The 22,479-nt window shown below is 39.3% G+C and overlaps 1 protein-coding gene across 2 annotated transcripts in view; it reads right to left on the bottom strand.

Annotated features, from left to right (window-relative positions):
• Positions 1–14,966, bottom strand: part of ano1b (anoctamin 1, calcium activated chloride channel b) — a 38,986-nt gene extending 24,020 nt beyond the window's left edge. Inside the window, exons 1-7 of one of the 2 annotated variants that reach the window (XM_026174798.1) lie at positions 13,942–14,966; positions 12,739–13,131; positions 5,805–5,903; positions 5,252–5,403; positions 3,788–3,842; positions 3,249–3,297; positions 1,283–1,338 (exon numbers count right to left, since the gene is read on the bottom strand). In XM_026174798.1, coding sequence (XP_026030583.1) covers positions 1,283–1,338; positions 3,249–3,297; positions 3,788–3,842; positions 5,252–5,403; positions 5,805–5,903; positions 12,739–13,131; positions 13,942–14,046 — 909 coding nt within the window. In that variant the 5' untranslated portion in view covers positions 14,047–14,966. The remainder of the gene's footprint in view (positions 1–1,282; positions 1,339–3,248; positions 3,298–3,787; positions 3,843–5,251; positions 5,404–5,804; positions 5,904–12,738; positions 13,132–13,941) is intronic. The other variant, XM_026174799.1, reaches the window with a different exon arrangement.
• Between the last annotated feature and the right edge of the window lie 7,513 nt (positions 14,967–22,479).

Here is a 22,479-nt window from a genome sequence, read left to right as displayed (position 1 = left end):
CTGCTTCCCCATTTGGCTTTATCAGGCTTGAGACAGAGATGAGTGCATTCATCTCATGACCAGTATAAGAAATCAGCATTAGCATAGAGTAGATCAGTTAGATGAGGATGTGATTATTACTAATTGAGTCAGTCTTTGTTTTGCCCCTTCTAAATTGCTCCAAATATACTTTTATCCAGTAAAGGTAAAAGCATTCATATAAATATTTGATCTTACAGGCTGCTCTTAGCCTATTTTCTCCTGGCCACTAAAGTATAATATAACCAATTTTACCCAGTGAACTGATCATAAAGAAGTGGTGCTGTTAACGGATGTGGCTGAGAAATCACACTTGACCTGCAATGCTACTTAAGCAGTGACCTTCTGAGAAGGTTGGATAGACATCCAGTGAGAGCTAGGTGAGTCTCCTCAACACTGCCTCAAGAAACAGGTTCTGCATTGCCTGCCAGCGGAGCGCCTCTTGGAATCAAAAACTTGGATCTTTTGAATAAAGAGCAAGTCCAGACCTCCTGTATGGGAGTAACTGGCCAATTCAAAATGCTCAAGAACAGGCCAAATTGTGGAAAAAAAAACCTCTCAAATGTTTGAAATGTTTGAAGCCCATATTAATTTCTACTAGAATGATAGAAAGAGAAAAGTATGAAGAAGGAAAGCAAGAGCTCATTATCCAAGACTTACCACATCATCTATCCAACATGATGCAGGTTTAATCATGTAATGGAACTGGGTAAGTAGTGTTTGATGTGACTGCTGATAGAAGCAGCAGAATGAACTGAAGTGTACAACATATACTATCTGCTCATCAGACAGAGCTACACAGTGCAACTGGACAATGATCCAAAACAAAGTGTGAAAGAAACCCAAGAGTTTCTCAAGACAAGCAAATACGATGTTATCCAATGGCCAAGCCAATCCCCTGATCTCAGTCTTTTCAGTTACTGAAGATAAAACTGAAGACAGGCAGGCCTTTAGACTACAGAAGAAACCAAATTAGTGCAATTCATTAATGTGGTTAATGCAATGCTTTGGTTAAACCCCCTGAAGAAAAGATGAAAGTCTAAACTTCACTGACTTTAAAACCAACTGTGGTTCTGTACAGGGGCAAAATTACCAAAAGGAACCACAAAACAAAACAAAACAAAGTTGTGTACACACCACTGATGTGTCACCAGCAAAGGAACCTTTACTGTAAGGCACTGCACCACCATTTTACACTCGGTAAACTAAAACCACAAATATTTCTAATCCAATAATTATTTGCTCTAACAAAGATACTACTTACATCATGAAGAGGATAAGCTGCAGTATACACCCCACTACCAAGGAGACTGGTGATACCTGCCAAGAAAGCATAAATGCAGATGTTCATACAGATTCTAAATTATAATACTCAAGAATATGACCGCATTGGGTCATTCTATCTCTAACCATTCAATTTTTAGAATATTTTCTGTTCGGCCATCTCTGATTTGCATAAAAAATTTTGAAATCAAAAGGTGTCTCATTACCAAGGTGTCACACAAGAAACATCTCAGGATGGGTAAAACCAGCGAGCTCTCTCAACACTTTTGCAACCTTATTGTTGCGAAGCAAACTGATGCCATTGGTTACAGAAGAATTTCAGGGCTTGCTTTGCAACCGAAGGATTTAGTTACCAACCAAAGGACTTGGGCATCTTGCAAGTTGTACAGAAAACAATTACTTAAATTACTGCTGCTAAAGGTGGTTCTACAAGCTACTGAATCATGCGATGTACTAAGTTTTCCTTGACTCCACAGAGACTCAAAAGTAACTGGACACTTGACTAATAAGTAGGTCAGGAATAGGAAAAGCCCTGAACACAACAGAAGACAACATAAGTGGATGAGTGCGGAATTCTTTCCTTGATTCTGTAAAACAGCTTCACAACATATAACCATGTCAAGGATGCTCTCGAGGACGTACGCATATCATTTCACAAAGTCCAAAATTAAGAAACGCCTTCCTGAATGTTCATACAGAAGGTTTGCCACTGGTTACTATCAAGACCAGGAAGGCCAACATAGATTTTACCAGGAAAAAAAGTCAAAAAGAGCTTGCCCAAATGAAACCCAGATTAACTTGAACCAAAATGATGGGATGAGAACAGTATGGAAAAGGAAAGAAACAGCTCATGATCTGAAGCATATCACATCAACTGTTGGCCATGGCTATGTATGGCTGTTAATGGAATTGGATAAGAAGTGTTTATTGATGATTCATCTGCTTACATTTAGATAATGACCCAAAGCAAACTGCAAACATGATTCAAGAATTTCTTAAGGCAAAGAAATGGGATGTTGTTCTTTTGTCAAGTCATATACCTGAATCCTAGACTTAGGGTTAGGGACTATAGTTAGAATAATGGTTATGGTTAAGGGTTAGGGTTTAGTGTGTGGTGTGATGGTGTTTCCAAGTCGGAAAACTATGACATCACAACAATAAGATTGGTTGCAGTACTTGCAATGCTGAACTTGGACCAACAACTGTAATAGTGTTCCAGGAAACACAACAACACTGGAAATGAGATCATATACTGTGAGATAGGCCTCAAGACAGATATTTCATTGAGTCTCCCTCTCTCTCTCTCTCTCTCTCTCTCTCTCTCTCTCTCTCTCTCTCTCTCACTCACACACACACACACACACACACACACACACACACACACACACACGGCAAAAATAGTAGCCTATAGCATCACTGTGCCAAACATGCACAATCATTCAGTGATCACTTCCCACTGACCAGCTTCTAATGTGTCACACACACGTATTACAGAATGAGTGGACATTTCCATCATAGAAGTGGTAACAAATTATTTAGCCATCAGAAGTTTAACCTTCAGGCATTGCATTCAGTAGACACTAACGACAATGTTCTAGCTATTGCTATTAGTTATTTATTTATTTTTTGCTTTGATTTTAACAGAATTTAAAACACTGCTGTGCTCACTAACTATTCTGTAAGTCGCTCCCTAAAAGACAAATCTTTGCATCGTTGAAACCATAGGTTTGCAGGCATTTTACACAAATGACAGAGAGCAAGGTTAGGAAGTCATATTTCCAGCATTTATCCCCACCATCAAAAACTCCGAAAAAGATATTTTAACCAGTGGAGACTAAAACAACTTAGTCAGATACCAGAAAACTAAATTATGATATGTAAGCACGTAATTGTCTGACTTTTAATATTTGTGGCAAAAACAAAACAAAAAACACATTCAGACTTACCCATGCTGTACTTGGCCTTGCATTTTGTTCTTTTTAGTATTTCAAAAACCTGTAAAGGAATTAAAAACATGCGTCTAAAAGTAATGCACAAGGAGAATATCAGCCTATACATTTTTATTTCCCACACAATAATAAAATTATACAGCACAGATCAAGCCTGCAACTACAACAAAATTAAGTTATTTACAGTTTACAGTTCTTCCCAAGAGATACTACTACTACTACAACTACTACTACTAATAATAATAATATTAATAATAATAATCATTATTATTGTTTTCTATTTTGGGCACGTATCTCAGGATAACCTGTAACTGCAGGGTGTCAATGGTGTTGATGGCCTATTAGCCTAGAATTTCATATACTTCAAACCTAAAATATCAATGTTTGAAATGTGCATTTATTATGGAAAATACCATTAAAATAACTTCAGCAAACATTGGTTAGTTTCTTATACACAGTATGAGTGCTAGAGGAGTTGCGAAGGCTAAAACATGCTGTCATATTTTGGTGTTGTTGATGCACAAACTTGGACTTACTATTGAACTCCTGGTTTTGCTGTCGAAGAAGTAATCTTTGTCTGATAGGTCAAATCTGTCAACATACACATAAAATAAAAATTTAAAAAAAATCAGGCAAGAATCGATCAAGGCACAAACATAATACCAGGGGTGTCGAACATGAGACCTGGGGGCCAGAATCAGACAGGGAAAGAGTCCCATCCATCTCATCTGACAGCTTTGAAAAATGTGCAGAAGGGTGTCAATTCCCCCCAGTTGCCATTCATACTACACACATAGTAATTAATGTAAACAAAAACAATATAAGCAAAAACAATTAAAAATCAGAAAAGTTCCTGACTTTTTCATTTATCTCGTTGGGAGGGGAGATTTTCTGTGAATGAATGAAAATTACACGTGGGGAGTGATGTTAGTGAAAAGGTCACCATCTCCCCTTTTTTCAGTGTAAAGCCTGCATCATTTATTTCACTCTGTTAGGTTCTGGTCTCAGATTAAAATGTCTCATGTTTTACTAGCAAGAGTAGCAATTTTCAGTGCGGTTGCCCCTCTGTTGGTCTTCCTTGGTCTCCTTTGCTCTTGGGGCCTCTGGATGTCTGGAGCCTTGATCTCCTCCATACCTGCTTCATGCCCTGGTGGGCGGGGCTGTGGCTCCCCACAGCCTCTAGCAGATCATTACATGAAGGAACCTTTTAAATACAAGCGCGCTCACGCTCACAGGTGGTTTTTGGCTGCCACCTCGAAGCACACTGTGCGCTGTCGATCTTACGTGCTGCACAATAATACTTAATATTTAGTATTTACTGTTATAGTCCCATAGATCATCGTGATGTTGTTTATTCTATTGCTCTCTTTTTCTTTGCTTGTTTTCTCTTTTTTCTTTCTCAACAGGTGATCCAGGTGATTGATATATGTATTTTTTGTCTGTTTGTTTTGTTGGTTTTTGGTTTTTACCCTTTATCACCGTTCCTCTTCCCCGCTGTTTTTCTTTCCCTCTTTCTTTCTCCCTTTTCTTTTCCCCAGTCAAGTCTGTCCCGTGTTCAGCAAATGAAAATAGAATAAACAATAAAAGCAAAGGTGAATCAAATAGACCAAGACGGCAAGGCTGGGATGGTCCATTTGGTAAAGTAAATCCGTTGGGCATCTTTCTTCGCCTTTAGACAATAATTCTGATGGCAAAAGAGCCAAACGGGACAGGCAAAAAAAAAAAAAAAGCAATTTTCAGTGCATATTCTCTGAAAAACCTAAAGATTATAGGATTACACTAACCCTGAATTATCTCATGCAACAGAAGGAAACTGCTGAAAAACAAAAAGAAAAAAACCCCAAAAAACTTTGGATGATATTGAAGTTGCTTTGAAAAGAAAAGGAGAAAAAGGATCTGTCAGCATATTCTTGAGCATTTAAAAAAAAATCACATTGTTGACAAGTACGCTAGATCATATGGGATCAGTTCTTTTCCATTTAGTAAAAACATGTACTTACAGGTGTTGCTTTTCCCTAGAGAACGTGTGTGACAGGTGTTTGACGTTCTTGGGTTGATGTTCCTCAACATGTGGGTGGAGGGGCTCCAGAATTTTACTAATCAGAGTACTGATCTTCTCCACAATACTGTTTGACTGCTTGACCTCATAGACCTTTCAACACACACACAGCATTTTGGATCAAATGAAGGCGTTTATTTTATTAATAAGTTTTAGAACAGCCTAGAGTGCATGAACTACTTTTTCAGCATCACTCTGAGACAGGATGGTTCTCATTTTAGAGATGTTCCACAAATGTTAGAAAGCAGTCCTACACATTTGTTTAGTACAGTACAGATCCTGGTCAAAACCAACTCTGAGATTCCTCACAGTGTTACTAGAGGCCAGAGTAAGCCTCTAAGAATTTTAGGACTGAATACAGTAACCTCATTATTGTCTGAATTTAGAGCTAAACCTAAATAGTTTGTATATTTGATACTGACTCTAAACTGCCCATTTGAAATATATAACATAGCATAACCTGGCATTTTTTAACTAACATTTTAAAGACTTACTTTTTTGGTGGGCATCTTTAACTTCATGAATTCGGCTTCTCGACACAGAACGTTCCAGGGAGCATGTATTTTCACAAAGTACACTCCTGGAATCTTGCCCTAAGAGGGAAACAGCATGCAAAAGCAACTGTATAAAACTCCCATATAGTTCATTTTCAAAACACAGATAGAGAAATCAAATAATACTGCACATGTATGGCTTCAGATCTCTCTCGCTCGCTAATATGATATCATTATATACTACCAGTCAAAAGTTTGGACACACCTTCTTATTTAATGGTTTTTCTTTATGTTCATGACTATGACTATTCAAAACTATGACTGAACACATATGGAATTATGTAGGAATTATGTAGTAAACAGAAAAGTGTGAAACTCAAAACGTGTTTTATATTTGAGATTCTTCAAAATAGCCACCATAATATGAATCCTAACAGTTGTCAAATAGGACTGTCAGCTGTGCACCATCCTGACTTTTACACAACACCACTGATGGTCCCAACCCCATTAAGAAGGCAAGAAATTCCACAAATGAACGCTGACAAGGCACACCTGTGAAGTGAAGAACTAGTCCAGTTACCAAAGCAAAGGGAATTCCTTTGGGGAATTTAAAATATAACACATATTTAGAGTTATTTATCTTTTTTTTCTTTGCTTCATAATTCCATATATGTTGCTTCCAGCATTCCGGCTCAAATAGTTGGCAAACTTCCCTTTGTGCTGCCTTGATCTTGGCCTCTGGTCTCCTTCTCCATGGCGGGTCCTGCTCCTTGTGGCTGATTATCTTATAGCCTAGCATCTCTGGGATGACTGCTGCCGTGGTGTAGATCAGCTGGTTGATTTCGATGATGGTCACAGTAGAGTTGCATTCCAAAATGCTGCATTCACATCTTCCAGTCTAGTAGACCATCAGAGGATATTCCACATAGTCTTGGTGATCAGCCACAGAGGGTCCAAGTTTACAGCTTAGCCACGATCCTATCTCTCAGGTATCTCTCAGGTCAGTTGCTCTTGCTACAACACGACTTCAGTTGTGCTTGGGGCTTGGTACCCAATCTCATGTGGGGATGATGATATTTCCCCCCGACCTGATGTCCTGGCTCTCCCTTGGTGTAGCATTTGTGTTGTACCTCATTGATCTCCAGTTATGAGAGCAGTTTCTTCTTCCGAATATTGGAACACTGAGCTACTGCATATTGTTAAGTAAGTAAAATTTACTTATATAACACAAGACGGGAATATATTATAAAGTGCTTTACAAAGATATTACAAATACAGTTTAGTCACACAAAAACAACATAACACACAAAAACATTATCCAATATTTTGTTATGCTTGTCTGAATTGACACGTTAGATTAAATCTTACATAGTTTTGGTGCTAAGGTTCGGAAGCTTCCCCTTTAGTTTTCAGACAGGTACATGGTAGCAGTTTCAGCAATCGTAAGGAATAAAGGATCTGGTTTGGAGAATAAGGGTGAAGTAGCTGATGATATAAGTGGGGGCCTCTCCTTGTAAGGCCATGAACATAAGAGTTTACGTTTCATGCCTTACAAGGATTTTAAATTGATATCTAAAACTAAGTGGATGCCAGTGCAGACTCTTTAACAATGGGGTGATATGAGAGAATTTGTGAGTGTGAGTTAAAAGTCTTGCCGCAGCATCTTGGATGGTTTAAAGGCGATTTATCAAAGCTTTTGACAGACAAGAAAAAAGGGGCATTACAATAGTCTAACCGAGAAGAGATGAAAGTATGAACAAGCATCTCCATTTCAGGTTTAGTGATATTACTTAAGTGAAGAAAGCAAGAGCAGGTCACAGATTACATGTAGGCATCAAAAGCCAAAGACTGATCAGAAATTTACTGAGCAGTAGCTTTTACAGCGGATGAGAAAGCTCCCAGATGTTGTCTAATTTGGGGATTAATGCTCTCTGGAGTCATAATTAAACAGCCTGTCTTGTTTGTATTAAGCTACAGAAAAATGTTTGCTGTTCAACCATTTATTTCCTTAAGACGGTCCATTAGAATGGATAGTTTGTCCAGTTCATAAGGTTTGAAAAAAGGTACAGTTGAATATTGTCTACATAAAGATGATGAGAAATGTATTTAAAACTAAAACTAATTCAGAACTAATAATCTAGCATAGTGGTAGAATATACCATGAGATATACACATACACCCACCAGTCTGTCAAGCTAATCAAGTTTGCAGATGACACCACCGTTATTGGACTCATCTCGGACAGGGATGAGTCTGCCTACAGGAGGGAGGTTGAACGTCTGGTGTCTTGGTGCAGCCACAACAACCTGGTGCTGAATGCCCAGAAGACAGTGGAGATTATTGTGGACTTCAGGAAGCACACAGCTCCACTCCCCCCATCATCCTGACTGACACCCCCATCACCTCTGTGGACTCATTCCGCTTCCTGGGTACCACCATCACCCAGGACCTGAAGTGGGAGCCCACCATCACCTCCGTCATTAAGAAAGCCCAGCAGAGGATGTACTTCCTGAGGCAGCTGAAGAAATTCAACCTGCCAACACGGACGATGATGCAGTTCTACACTGCAATCATCAAGTCCATCCTCACCTCCTCCATCACCGTGTGGTACGCTGGAGCCACTATCAGGGACAAACAGAGACTGCAGCGTGTTGTGCGCTCTGCTGAGAAGGTGATTGGCTGCAGACTCCCATCTCTGCAGGACCTGTACACCTCCAGGACACTGGGGCGTGCAGCTCGGATCTCAGCTGACCCTTCTCACCCTGGACACAGTCTGTTTGACCTGCTCCCCTCAGGCAGGAGGCTCCGGTCCATTCGCACCAGAACCTCTCGCCATAAGAACAGTTTCTTCCCCTCTGCTGTTGGACACATGAACAATAACCGTATGACTGTTTCCACCACTAACACATGACCCTACGCTGTGTTCACTGCATCATTCCATGTTTGGCACTGATCACCACCTGCACTCATGTATATATCATGTATATATCTATCTATCTACTTAGCACTTTTAATTCTTATTCTTATTCTCATTTTTATTTTCATGTCTATTTAAGCTTAATTTGTAACAGTATGTTTGCACTGAAGCACCGCAGCAATTTCCTAATGTTGTAAACCTGCTCAACATTTGGCAATAAAACCCTTTCTGATTTCTGATTTCTGAGAACAGCAAGGAACTTAAAACAGATCCTTGTGGAACACTGCATGTGACTCTAGCTACATCTGAGCAAAACGTTTCACATTGAGACCAAAAGTCTTCTAACCACAAGAAATGAAGTGAACCACTCCAAGAGCTCCCTGGCCTCTGGTAGAGGACCAAAGCCCAAAGGGGTGAAAGGGGAGTTGGGTATCCTCCTTTTTAATGCTCTGCTCTGCTTCTGTCCGAATTTTTAGCTTTAGCAAGTGAAATGCATGCTCAAGCTCAGGTGACTGACTTGGCCATTCAAGGATATTCCACTTCTTTGCGTTAATAAATTCCTAGGTTGCTTTGGCTGCATGTTTTGGGTCATTGTCCATCTGTATTATGAAACGCCGCCCAATCAATTTGACTCCATTTAGTTAGATTTGAGCAGACAGTATGTCTTTGAACACCTCATTCAGACTCAATTCATTCAGCTGTTTCTGTCCTGTGTCACATCATTAATAAACACTAGTGTCCTAGTGGGACTGGCAGCCATACACCCCAAACCATCACACTGCCTGCGCCATGTTTTAAAGATGATGTAGTTTGCTTTGGATCATGAGCTGTTCCACACCTTCAAGTACCTAGCTTTTGTATTTACTTTCATGCAGTCTTCTATTTATGGTAGATTTGCATATTGATATGCCTACCCCCTGGAGAGTGTTGTTCACTTGGTTGGCTGTTGTGAAGGGGTTTCTCTTCACCGTGGAAATAATTCTGTGATCATCCACCACTGTTGTCCTCTGTGGACGTCCAGGTCTTTTGTGTTGCCGCATTCACCAGAGCTTTCTTGTACCAAACTATAGTTTGCCACTCCTAATATTGTAGGAATTTCTCGGATGGGGTTTTTCTGTTTTCACAGCCTAAGCATGGCTTATTTCACCTGCACGGAGAGCTCCTGTGACCGCGTATTGTTGGTTCACAGCAAAATCTTTCACTTCCAAGCACCACACCTCTGATCAACTCCAGGCATCTTCTTAATTGATAATGAAATAAAGAAGGAATTGCCCACAACTGCCCATGAAATAACCTTTGAGTCAATTGACCAGCAAGCATTAAAGCATGAAACCTTTCATCCAATTTGAATGTAGATACCCTCAAATTAAAGCTGAGACTCTACACATTATGTCCATTTTATAACTGTAACTGGAATATGTGTCAGTAAAAAAAAAAACAGTAAAAAACATCAAAACCTGCGTCAGTGTCCAAATATATATGGGCCTAACTGTGTGCAAAATACGGTACTAGAATTACTGATTAGGAAATACTGATGTCACCTGAACACCCCTGTGTCCCGAGACTAGACTGGTGTTTTACTGTGTATTCTGTTTCAGGAAAATTGATCCTGTAGTCTCTCTCTTCCCTGTCTGTTAGTTCAAAGGTCCAACTTACTGGAAATTTACAAAGACTGGGGATTTTTTTCATTAAACCAGAATTAACCTAGTATCAGCTAATACTGGTAGTTACCAAAATGTCAGAAATTAGATAGTGCCATGTGTAGAAAACCAGGAATTCAGACTCTCTGTGGTGCTCACAACCTCAGGTCAGCTGTGGAGACAACTATTTTCTATTTTTATTCTGGCATTAGGACATCTTATACATAGACAGAATATCAGTTTCCACTTTTAAGTGACTGATATATAGATACAGCTAAACTGCAACCCTGCAAATAGTTTTACAGAAACTGGCTGCCTCTTAAAATATTGCAGACATTGAGAAACGGTTATCTTCTAACGTTTGCAGTTAAATATAAGGTTTATATAAGTTACAAGGTAAATAAAAACCACTGTGCAAAAATATAGTAGTAATAATAATAATAGTAATTACTATTATTAGACACTGTCATCACTAGACAGAAATTTCAAGATCAAGTCAAATTGTAAATCTGCCAAAACTGTGAAACAGTGTAGCAGTGCATTCACATAGTTCGCAATTAGAACATCAAACTGCAATGGAAATTACTTTTTTCATGCTCAGATCAGGCTTTTCTGGCATGGTGCTTCAAGAACCACAGTTTGTGATCCAGTAGGTGCTTAGTGTAAAATGGCAAATTTCGATCCTCGTGAAAGTTCATTGTTGACTTCATTGTTAAGACTTATGGTCCAGAGATCTCTCTAACAGGTCTATGAAGATTCAGTTCAGGTGTTTTTGTTTTGACCCCTGTGTCATCCATGTACCTGGGAGCAGTATCTGGAAAGAGGTCAGGATTTGTGTTTATACAGTAGTTGATCACTGCTGGAGTCACCAGTGAACTCATGGCATAGCTGCAAGCACATGTGTTCTGTGAGGTGAGGTTGCTTTTGCTGTTGTTCTGTCCTTTAACAAGGACACCAACATAAAAACACACCTTCAAATATATGATGACATCTGTATGGACATTTCTTACAACATGAATAAGTTCATAAATTCTTTCTATTGACATTCTATTGAGTTTAAAGTTTGTGTGTTCAAGTGTGTTTCAGTGGATTAGTGAAGATGTGTAAGAGAGAAAGGGTGAGATGCATGAAAGTGGAGATTGTGACCTGCAGAGCAGTATCATTTCTGTCTCTCTAGTGCATGTGCAGATCTGCTGTTCTTTATGGTGAACAATAAGCTGAGTGGAAAAATGCTGTTGGCCAACAAGCCTTTTTGAAAGCCTACAGACATATCTCTCATGGTAGGCATGTCACACTTAGCGCCCCTGAGGGTCATTCTCGCAAATGATAATACGTGAAGGGCCATACACAGATACACCTGTTTGACTGCTTGTAAACACACATATTAACACACTCAATTAAATAGCAGCAACTTAAGTCAAGACAACCCTTTAGAAATTCAAAATGAGCATCAAAATAACCCCCCTGTCAGGAGCCTTGAAAGTGCTTATGAGTGTAATGCATATAGGTTTATGAGTGGTTTCATTGTGGAAGCATTCCCATCACTAAATGAGTCATGAGTCAGTCATCATTTTCTGCAAGGGTGATAATAAGTTTAAGGAGCTCCTCTTTATAGTCTGAGGAAGTATCTGCCAGTATAGCTTCACAGCACTGGTGATGAGCCAGTATGTTAGAGCTCTAAAACTGCAATGGCTCTAAAACCAAAGCAGCAAACTTAGAGCTAAAAGTATCAAAACAAAGAAGTAGTCAATTTAAAGTTATGCCTCCCTCTAGGGGAGCAGGTGATGGTTTCCTATTGAGGCAAAGAAAAATGATTTGGCTTGTACTAAGAATATTCACTTCCTTCTCTCATAGGCATTAAATTTGTGCTTCTTTGTTACTGAAACTATGAGATATGTCATGATATCGATATTTTAAGTTTGGTTATAGAAAACATTATATAAAATATAAAAAATATTTTATTTCAGATTGTGACACTGGGAGTGGGTGTAAAACTCATTTGGATGAAGTTTTTTTTCTTTTTTCTTTAAAAAAAAAAAGCTAAAAAAAAGCTTAAATGTGTTTTTCGGCCTTGAAGATATTGTGTGGCTAGCTCCTGTACCCAATTTAAAGGTTACAAGGGCTCAAAAATGCTTGGAATAATAAGATGAATTAAAAGCATCAAAATTCAACATATTCAAATGTAGTTTAAGGGCTTGTATACTGAAAGAAACTGTCATTGTAGTAGGTTAAAATTTGACATGACTTCATTTAAGATAAGACGTACAAAAAAAGAAAGAAAGACAGAAAGAAATGAGCTTGGTTGGAAGCACACACTGAAAAGAAGTGACCAAATGAGGCCAGTTAGTTTTTGTAATAAATAATTATTAGAACTTACATCTTCATCTTTTTCCAGCTCTAGCCCCATGTCTCTCAGTTTTCCTTCAAACTCCTCTCGTCTGAATGCCTTCTGATCCTCCTGGCTATTGAAGATTTCTCCTGAACAGCCCAACTCCATGTCGATAACCGTCGATGAATGTACGGAGGATGAGTCTTTCGTCCTTTGTGTTTGCTTGGCTCGGAGCTTTTCGCCACCACTCTGAGGACCATGGCGGAAGCTGCGGGTAACAACATTCTCAGTGAGGAGATGCACTGACTGGCGAGTGGAGTGGCTTCCACTCGACTTCTTCACGGAATAGGTGAGCACGTAGTCAACACGCCGTTGACCATCCTGGAAGAAGAGCCCATGCTGGGAGCGGGTATTTTCCTCTGGAGTTAGAGCCTTCAGCCGCTGAAAATACGCAGATTTAAACCACACATGTAAGAGCGAGAGCCTAGGGAACATGATTTATGCATTTATAAGTTGACAAGAGGGACTGCAAGAAATGCACACAGAAAGAGATGGGGAGGATATCCAACAAGAAGAACTGCACTCAAATCAGGAGTGTTGCCATTCAGTGTCTGACACCATTGGATCACCAGCAGGGTTCGATGATGTAAACATTTAACAGTTTTGTTCACATATGTTGTTTGTTTGCTTTTTAATACACACAAAACCATATATCATGGAAAGAATGTAAAAATAGCGAGATTTCCTTTCTGGACTTGCACTTATCAAGCTATTCTTTTACTGAGCTTTTGTATGCCAGTACCAGCACAGAAAACACAGTATACACCAGCTACAGTTCAGTGCAGTGTACGACCTGCAGAAGGAACTTCATTTTAATCCTTCTCATTACTTAAAGCAGCAGTATCTGCCTTAAGTAATGAGCAGTGCCGCAGAGTGGCAATAGCACTCTTAAAGACCGTATCAGTGTAAAAGTTTTGGTTGTGTTCAACAAGGACTGCTGACTATTTTTATTTTTTAACCAGTATGTTGAGTTTTAAATATATTAAAATAGCTGTAATTGCTGCACAAGATCATCAAAAACTATGGCCAATCATCAGTTGTTCAGTTAGGTCAGTGAGGATGAAGTATTACATCAAATCCAAGTCCAAACTATTATTAAATAGATGTTATTCCGTGTCTTTATTTATCTTGCCTTATCTGTCCTCCTACTCTCTCTCTTTCAGTCTCTGTGTCTCTTGCAGAAATGCTTACCTTAAACTTGCCGTGGAAGATGACATCTCGTAGAAAATGCGGTGTCTGTTGCTCAGACCCAGAGGTTTGAGAGAAGTTGACTTGATCTTCTACATTCTCTGTCATTGTCCAGGTAGAAAAAACGGTAAACTTATGTGGTGAAGAGTTGTTTTCTTACAGAGAATAGTCCTGGTTCTGCCTTAGGTCTCTCTGTGTTTGCCTCCTGTTTGAGATTTTTCACTATATGACTCTGCTGGGCTTTGATAGCCCCGCCTCTACTCTTATTTTTCAGTGACTTGCCACTTTTCTGTGTTTGTCTTCCTTTAAAGCTCTGTGTAAAGCCCTGTTTTTGTCTGGATTGTGGTGCTACTAAAGCGAGTGAGCAGCCTTGTTACTTGAGATGCATTCTGCAAGCCAAGATCTAAACTTAGACAACGATAAAACTCTGATGAACACAAGGTGCCCTGCCTCACTTTCTCTGTATTTGCTAAACTGTACCAACCTCAATACACAGTGTGCCTCCTTCTCTCGCAGTCTCCTGCATAGCTCCTTAGTATTGCGGTGTTAATAAGTAGTTTTGAAGATTATTAGCACGTGTTATTTATTGATTTATTTTATTGTTTGCAACTGTTTTCTCTCTAATACTGTAATGAAAGAACAACCAGCAGCCGTTGTTGAATAGTTTAAAGGATATCTATCAAGTTTTGTCTGCTCAATTAACTCAGGGTCATAAGGAGCTGAAGCTTATCCCAGCTTTCATGGGGCAAGAGGCAAAACATACCCTGGACAGGTCACCAGTCTCCCTAACCTAATTCATGTCTTTGGACTGTAGGAGGAAACTAGAATACACAGAAAGAGTCCACATAGACACGGGGAAACATGCAATCTCCACACAGAATGAACGCAGCCTGAATCTGAACCCAGACCACCTTACATGAAAACACTGTGCAACAAAGTGTTTCATTGGTTCTGTGCAGGTTTTCAGTCATCCAGGTAGACCGGGGAGCCTGAAAAGAAAACGAATGGACTTCCTTAAGTTTCTTGAAAACATCTTACCTTTCATCTGAGAAGCTTCTAAAAAATAAAAAACCAAAAGAAGTCCAGTCGCCTTCCTTCTAAGCTTTATTTTGTTCAAAATGTACAGTCAAGTCTGCTTGCAATTTCAGTGGTATTTGTTCAATATATACAGAGGTCAAGTACAGTTTTATAATAATATTAAAAACAGTTCTGATATGATCCACATTACATGAAGGCAGACATTCTCCTTTACTGTGTAGCCGACCACGGTCTGGAATACACAGTAAGTTACTCCTATTAGTAATAATAATTGACTTGATTACTGTCAGTGCGAGATTTTAAAGTGGAGCTCTACAGTCTTGGGACACTTTTCCTCAAGTATATAAAAAAGTTATCAAAACATGACACTTCAGTGTAATTCTGTGTAGATTTTCCTGTGTGAAGCTGTTCCAGGAAACTGTCCTCTCTTCCATAATTGTTTACTTTGTGAGAACTAGGATCCAAAAACTTTCTGTCCAACCTCTCATTCCTGACACTTCAATCCCACAAGTTTATGTAACACAGCAGCAACATCCGCACTCAAGTGTATTTTTAGACTTTAAGAGTAAAAAAATATACACAGAATCAAGCAAAGGAAAGCAGAGACCTTGTAGAGCACAGGCTGTCGAGCTCTCAAGGGATGCCATGTGTCCGACTCAATACTGGGAGCAAGATATAGGGGTTAAAGGTCAATTCTCACAGGGAACAGCAGGAAGTGGTGTTTGTGTTCACATACTGTAACTCAGCTTTTCTAATAATTGCTTAAAACTTTGTGTACATCAGTCAAATTATGTTTCGACCAGCTGGGGTTTTGCAGGTCACACCTTTCTAAGCGTCTGAGACAAACAGCAATCAACAGCTTGTCTTACTAGAGAATTGGGTAACCTTTATATTACAATACAAAAGTTATAAACACTTACCCAGAAACCAAAATGTAGTTAAGACATACTTCATGCATTACAACAGTAAATATCATTCAAAGAACAGTGCAGATTCCTATGAACAGACCGTATTCATATATTTTATGAAATTATGAACCTTACAGAGGATAAAATTAAATCATCAAATATTCAAACCAGAGGACTGTAGAATTCACAAGGTCTTGCTGGTTAATCAGTATTTTCTGAATACCTTTAAATCAAAACCATACTATCCGGTTGTTCAGTGATGACGCGACGAATCCTACTTCCGGGTCTAAAGTAGTCTGCGTTTAATATGGCTTTTGTGTTGTTAACATGTTTAATGTTTTGTATTTTCTTCTATTTAATCTCAAAAAGCTCCTAAAACAGTCAGTGATCACTGTTGACCTCCCTCAGCTTTTATTACCGCTAATCATTTATTTAAGCTCAGTTTTTAAAACCTTAGGATGTAACTACAGCCCAGCCCATGCAGCAGTATATGAATGACTAACCTCGCATTGTGGATGGATTATCTCAGTTGTTCTCCTGGCTGAAGTTTGGTCCTTTTACAGCATCCTGCCATGCGATTACATTTGTTCCTGACCACCGAGAACACTCACGTTAACTTTTATCGAGTGGAAAAAAAGTTAGCTTGTTTATATTATGCTAACATAGCTGTGCTAGCCCAACTTCAGTAACCCTACAAACGTCACTGCTTTTTAGTTTTCTGTCTTCATTTATGCTGGAAGTGATAACAGAGCTGTACGTTTTAATTTGTTTCCAAAACCCCGCAGTCAGGACATGCTATATTGTATTTAGATAGAAGCTAGCGAGCTAACTCCCTGCTAACTTCTAACTCCGTTAAATGTCATAAATTCCGTTTTCATGGATGCCTGGATGTTAAACTCAATTGTTACACCTGGTAGAGCAGAACGCTGATCATTTTATTAAAGATGAAAGACTTTAGACAGTTTTTCAACTCTCAGTAATGCCATAGTGATCGTTTGATATATGGACCTGCAGCAGAGTTTAGACCCAGACATGGCTAGTGACGTCAGACTGAACAACTGGATACTACAGTGGTCTCCAACCTTTTTTGCACCACGGACCGGTTTATGCCCGACATTATTTTCATGGACCGGCCTTTAATGTGTTGCGGATAAATACAACAAAATAAAACTAGTACCGGTACCGAAAAAAAGAAGATTTATACATAACACACGTGAAAAGACCCAGGAAAACCGAGTTAACGATCAAAACGATAACAAAATAACGCTGAAAACCGATAAAAACCCTGAAAACCATACATTTCACACCTGAGCCTCAACTCTCGCGGCCCGGTACCAAACGACTCACGGACTGGTACCGGTCCGAGGCCCGGGGGTTGGGGACCGCTGCTATACTACATCTGTAATGTTAACTACCTCTAACTATTAGTGGTTTCCAGATTCATCAGTGCCTGAGCAGCAAAAAGCTCCAAGCTAACAACAACAAGGTGTCTGTGATTCAGGTTGTAACAGCAGTTGTAAAGCACTTTCCTAATCTTCCTGCACAGTCAAAGAGCTTTGGAGCACATTTAACCCTACAGTGCTTTATTATACACCAAATAAGCACTTTATCTACCTCACAAAGAATAGTCCACTGTTTGTAAACCTTCATGACCTACTTTGTGGGTGGAGTCCAAGTGGTGGCATAAAGTGACTGCTGTTGGTAGAACGGTCATTCATTGGAGCTAACATTCCACATTGGGGTATGAATCGCCTCTTTTGTATACCCTGTGGAAAAACTCAGCGTCTATATGAAGGGAAAAACTTAGACCATATAAATCTTTCGACCTTAACAAGTTTGTACCATGCAGTCATGTCAAGGTCACTTCATGTGGAGATTTGTCAGATCATTTTTCTGTACTCTGGACAGACGTGTTGCCAAGTCAAGTCAACGACATAAAACACAGCTATAACAAGTGAAATACTACATACTGATGGGGAACTGCACTTGCATGGCTGGATTAGTGCTCATAAATCTGCTGCTTCTACTTCCTTCTACCTGAATGTGTGTTAAAACATGTAGAATGTTAAAATGTAATGTAAAACCTTCTACATAATCTAAGTACTGATTACATCACTTACAGGTTACATCAGAGGCCTGAATAATTCATCCTGGAACTGCAGTGTTAGTACAGTATGTCCTCTATGAATTGCATATATGAATATTACCTGGATCAATATACCAAAATGTTGATTCTGTTCATCTGGAAAGTTTTAGTGGAAACCCACAAATCTTCTTACCTGGATGTCAGTGCTTGCATCAAGACCTAGATCAGAAGTTTATATTGTTAAATACAGTCTTTTATGTAGGCTAATCATTGCAGGGTATGTTCATGCTGCAGCCATGCAGCCACAATGCCTCATAGAGGACGGGAAGAACAGACACAGGAAGCACATCGATGACCTTCATGAGATAAGACATGTCCAGCAGCACTGAGTCAGATCAATTTCAGGAAGCCAAAGATGACAGCCAGCCAGCTCAGACATTCTTAAGAGAACTAGCAGGCCTAATGTGAAAGGCATGGACATCTACCAAGTTCAGTTCAGTCATATTTAAAATGAATTAAAATGTGTAGCCAAAACTCTATAAAACCTTTTTTCTTGACACGGAGCGAATAAGTACGTAAACATATGTTGCTTTAATACATAGGAAGCTAAGAAGCCTTGAACCTAATGCAGCTGTTCTTACTAGAAGGCACCTCACTGACACAGATTCTGAATCAGACACTGAAAAAGATCTATGAGATCCACTTTCATCTGTTTATGACATGCAGTTATGGCGCCTCCCACCACCCATTATAGAGAAGTCATGAGATGCAGGAAGAAACTTAAAAATAAGCTTACTTCAGACTAAGTTTACTGCAGTGTGAAACCCTGGAGCTTATTAGCAGGGAGCCATCAAAACGCAGAAAAAGTTACAGTTACAAACACTGTCCTCACCATTTTTTCAATAACCGGAAAAAATTACAGATTTGTTTTGTGAGAGGGCAGAACAGGAGCAGCTAGAAAACGTCATTGAAATAAGTGTCTGACTTTGTCATCAGTCCGATGTCGGAGATGAATACTTGCTGCTGAGAGCTGGGCCCAACGCTGAACATTTCCTCAATCATCCCCAGCTTCCTAGATGAATACGCTTTGTACTGTTCACACATTGTTTCCACAGGAAGTGTTCAGATGGAGAGGAAACCATCTAAATGACTTTAAACACAGTGCAAAATCTAAGAGGCAATATAGCTCCAGGTGGAAGTTAAAAATACTTGCAGCTGCCAGTACCACCCCTCAGCCTCCTAGTAGACACATCTAAGCTATCAATTTCAAAATTCCACGTCATCTTGTTTTCAAGTTATCACATTCACAAGATTTCCAGAAAACTTGCTCTGACCTTGAGGTCGAGGTTACTGAGATCGGAAGTTGTCCAAGTTTATTTGTAGATACAACTATGGTATCGATTTGAAGTTCCTACGTTACTTCATTCTTGAGTTACTGTTTACATGTTTACAATGGGACTTCTGCTCCTGAACCTCTGCGCACAGCGTCTGCAAATCGGGGCTTTCATCTTTACGCAGGACTGTAAGCTGTCGTCTGTGAGGCGTGAGCGGTGTTTGTTTTTAACATAGTTCACGGTGGAGAGTAGTTGCTGACATAATGTGGATTCAACCATTACTATCCATAATAGTAATGGTTGAAAGTCTCGATAAATGCATGGCGATTCGGCGGGTACCCTGGCTTCCGCGAGTGTGACGCTTATTTTGAGCGATGAAAAAATAATAGAATATAATTTTATTTTTTATTTCAATATCACAATAATCTTCCAATTTAGAACTACAAGTTAAAAAATAACTAACATAAATAAAATACACTTCAGCTAAATACTTCTAATTTATTTTCCCAAACCACGCGGAGCCGCAGTATAAGGACTAAAGAGCTGCATGCGGCTCTGGAGCCGCAGGTTGCCAACCCCTGGTATAAACCAACACGGACACACAGAGGAACATGCTAACTCCACCCCGGCAAGGTAGATGGTGTTCTTCTGGTTCCATTCCTGCCCAAGACATGTGTATATTCCACCACTAATATAGAAAAATGCTGCGTAAGTGGAAAGCATTATAGTAGGTCTCTTACACTAAATTTAAAAACTACAACAGGGAAGTAATGAAGCAATGACTGTGGTGACTGTGAGCGTGAATGTCTCAGTCATGTGTGCAGAACATTTTTATGCTACATATTAGTCGCCATCATTAAAAATGTTGCTACAGCATTATAGGCAAACAGTACTCATGACTTCAGGAAAGAATCACAAGAATGTGAACTAAATTCTGAGTTTGATGAGGCGCCTGTGTAAAATGTCTTGGAGTTGAGTTACATGAGCCCTCTTTGACCGCTCCCTTTTTAAAAATAGTTTTAATTCTGTACCCGAAGACAACCTTGCCCTACTAAATCATTCCCTACGAGCTCGGTGTCTTCACAATTTCCTTTTTAAACTTGCTAACTTCTTAAAAATGTCTTCAGGATAAAATGAGCCTGGATATTTTACCACAGCTCCCATTTTAAAGCAAAGTGTAATATTTTTTTTATCTGTTTGAGTTAAAGTATCCTTCCTGTGGCAGTGCCATGTGCTAAAATAGACAGGGTTAGCTTAGCGTGTTTTGATGGCAGAAACCAGACCTCCCGGAGAAATGCTGTTCACGCTCAACAAATCCACATACGAGGTGTGATCAAAAAGTTCTGGGAAAGGGCCCCTAAAAATGAAAATCATGCACCACTGGACTTTTTTTTTAGGTTGTTGCTGCTATTTTTAAATCTTTCAGTGGAAATCTCATTCTGTCGCTTTGAATTTGTCAATCCTTCATCTTGTTTTTTATTTTGACTCCGATTAGCAAATGAGTGGCAGCTGTGCCAACAAGTCCCACCTGGCACTGCTCCCTGAACTACCCAGCTCCACCTCTCCCCCCTGCAGCTAACCTATAATCACACCCCACCACCACAGTTTGTCACATCGTGCACAACTTCGAGCGTTCATTTCTTTCATGTAACCGATGATCCAAGTGTTTTTGCTCACACAGCAAGATCTAGCTGTTAGATGTAGTTGGCTTGTAAGATGGTGTATTGGAAACATGATAATAATAATAATAATAATACATTTTATTTAAGAAAGCGCCTTTCAAAACACTAAAGATATTTGTAGGAGCCTACTTGCAGTTTAATTTGAAATGTATGCTTTAATTTTGATAGTGCAGGAAAAAAACAGGAAGTTGGGCGAGAGGACAGTGGAGCCACATGGTTTTTTGACCTTGCAATCTCTCTTCATCCATTTTGAATTGAGCTTTATACGTTTTCATAATTTGGAATTCTGTTGCTGTGTACATGTTTGGACTTTTGAAGTAAATATTGAGAAACTATCAAGGACTGTTGGGGGTTTTTTGGATATAGAAAGAGGGACTAAGCTAAGGCTCCATTCGCAGGAAATCTACAATATTGTTACACTGATTTTTTAAAAGCATGTAGATAAGCGACATCATCATAAATGTGGAACTTTGTTTGTGAGGGGCAACATGTTTCTATGCAAAATATACATTTTGCTACCAAAACATTACCAAAATAATATTATTGACATTATTATGAATATTATTTAAACACAATGAGGTTTTTCGTGGATTTTTTTGCGTGCAATTTTGCATCCTTTTTTTTTTTTCTTACAACGCATTGTGTTTTGCGTCCTGATTGGCTGTAGACCATTGTGAATCAATCTCGTGTCGTGTCTCCTGTACAGTACAGAATGTGTCCAGCTTGTCAAATTTATATAAGTTTTTGATTGCTAGCAGTGTGACTCTGAAGTGCTGTACTGTATGTTTGTAAGTTTGCTCTCCAACAAACACAACAATGTCGAAGCACTGTTTTTCTGTAATACTGGATTTATTTTTCTACCAAGGTTTGAACTTTGAAGGTGTTTAAACAAGAGAGGGAAGTGTGGAAACGTGTATAAAGTGTGTAGTGTGGGGTTTGAAACTTTAATAATTGTAAAACAGTTGGCTGCTTTGCGGATTTCACCTATCGCAGGGGTTTTTTTGGAACGTAACTCCGAATTAACGATAAATGAGGGACCACTGTACAGAACCCTGAGACATAGATCCACATAATAAAGTGAACAGTTATACATGACAAAATAAGAAAAGCATGTGCAAGAGTAGTTTACATGTTCTGTATTGGATTCCAGAATTGAATTTAAAATCCTTCTACTCACATAAATATTCTTAAATAATCAGGCCCCAGCTAATCTTGAAGAACTTATAGTACTGTATCACCCCATTAGAGCAGTTCGCTCTCAGACTGTACCTACTTTGGGTTCCTAGAGTATTTAAAAGTAGAATGGGAGGCAGAGCCTTCAGCTTTCAGGCTCCTCTTCTGTAGAACCAGCTTCCAGTTTGGATTTGGGAGACAGACGCTATCTCTACTTCTAAGTTTAGGTTTAAAACTTTACTTTTTGATAAAGCATATAATCAGGGCTGGATCTGGTGAACCTGAATCCTCCCTTAGTTATGCTGCAATAGTGCTAGGCT

Source organism: Astatotilapia calliptera, chromosome 7, assembly GCF_900246225.1.
Source record: "Astatotilapia calliptera chromosome 7, fAstCal1.2, whole genome shotgun sequence".
Taxonomy (NCBI): Eukaryota; Metazoa; Chordata; class Actinopteri; order Cichliformes; family Cichlidae; genus Astatotilapia; species Astatotilapia calliptera.
This window is presented reverse-complemented; position numbering and strand designations above follow the sequence as displayed.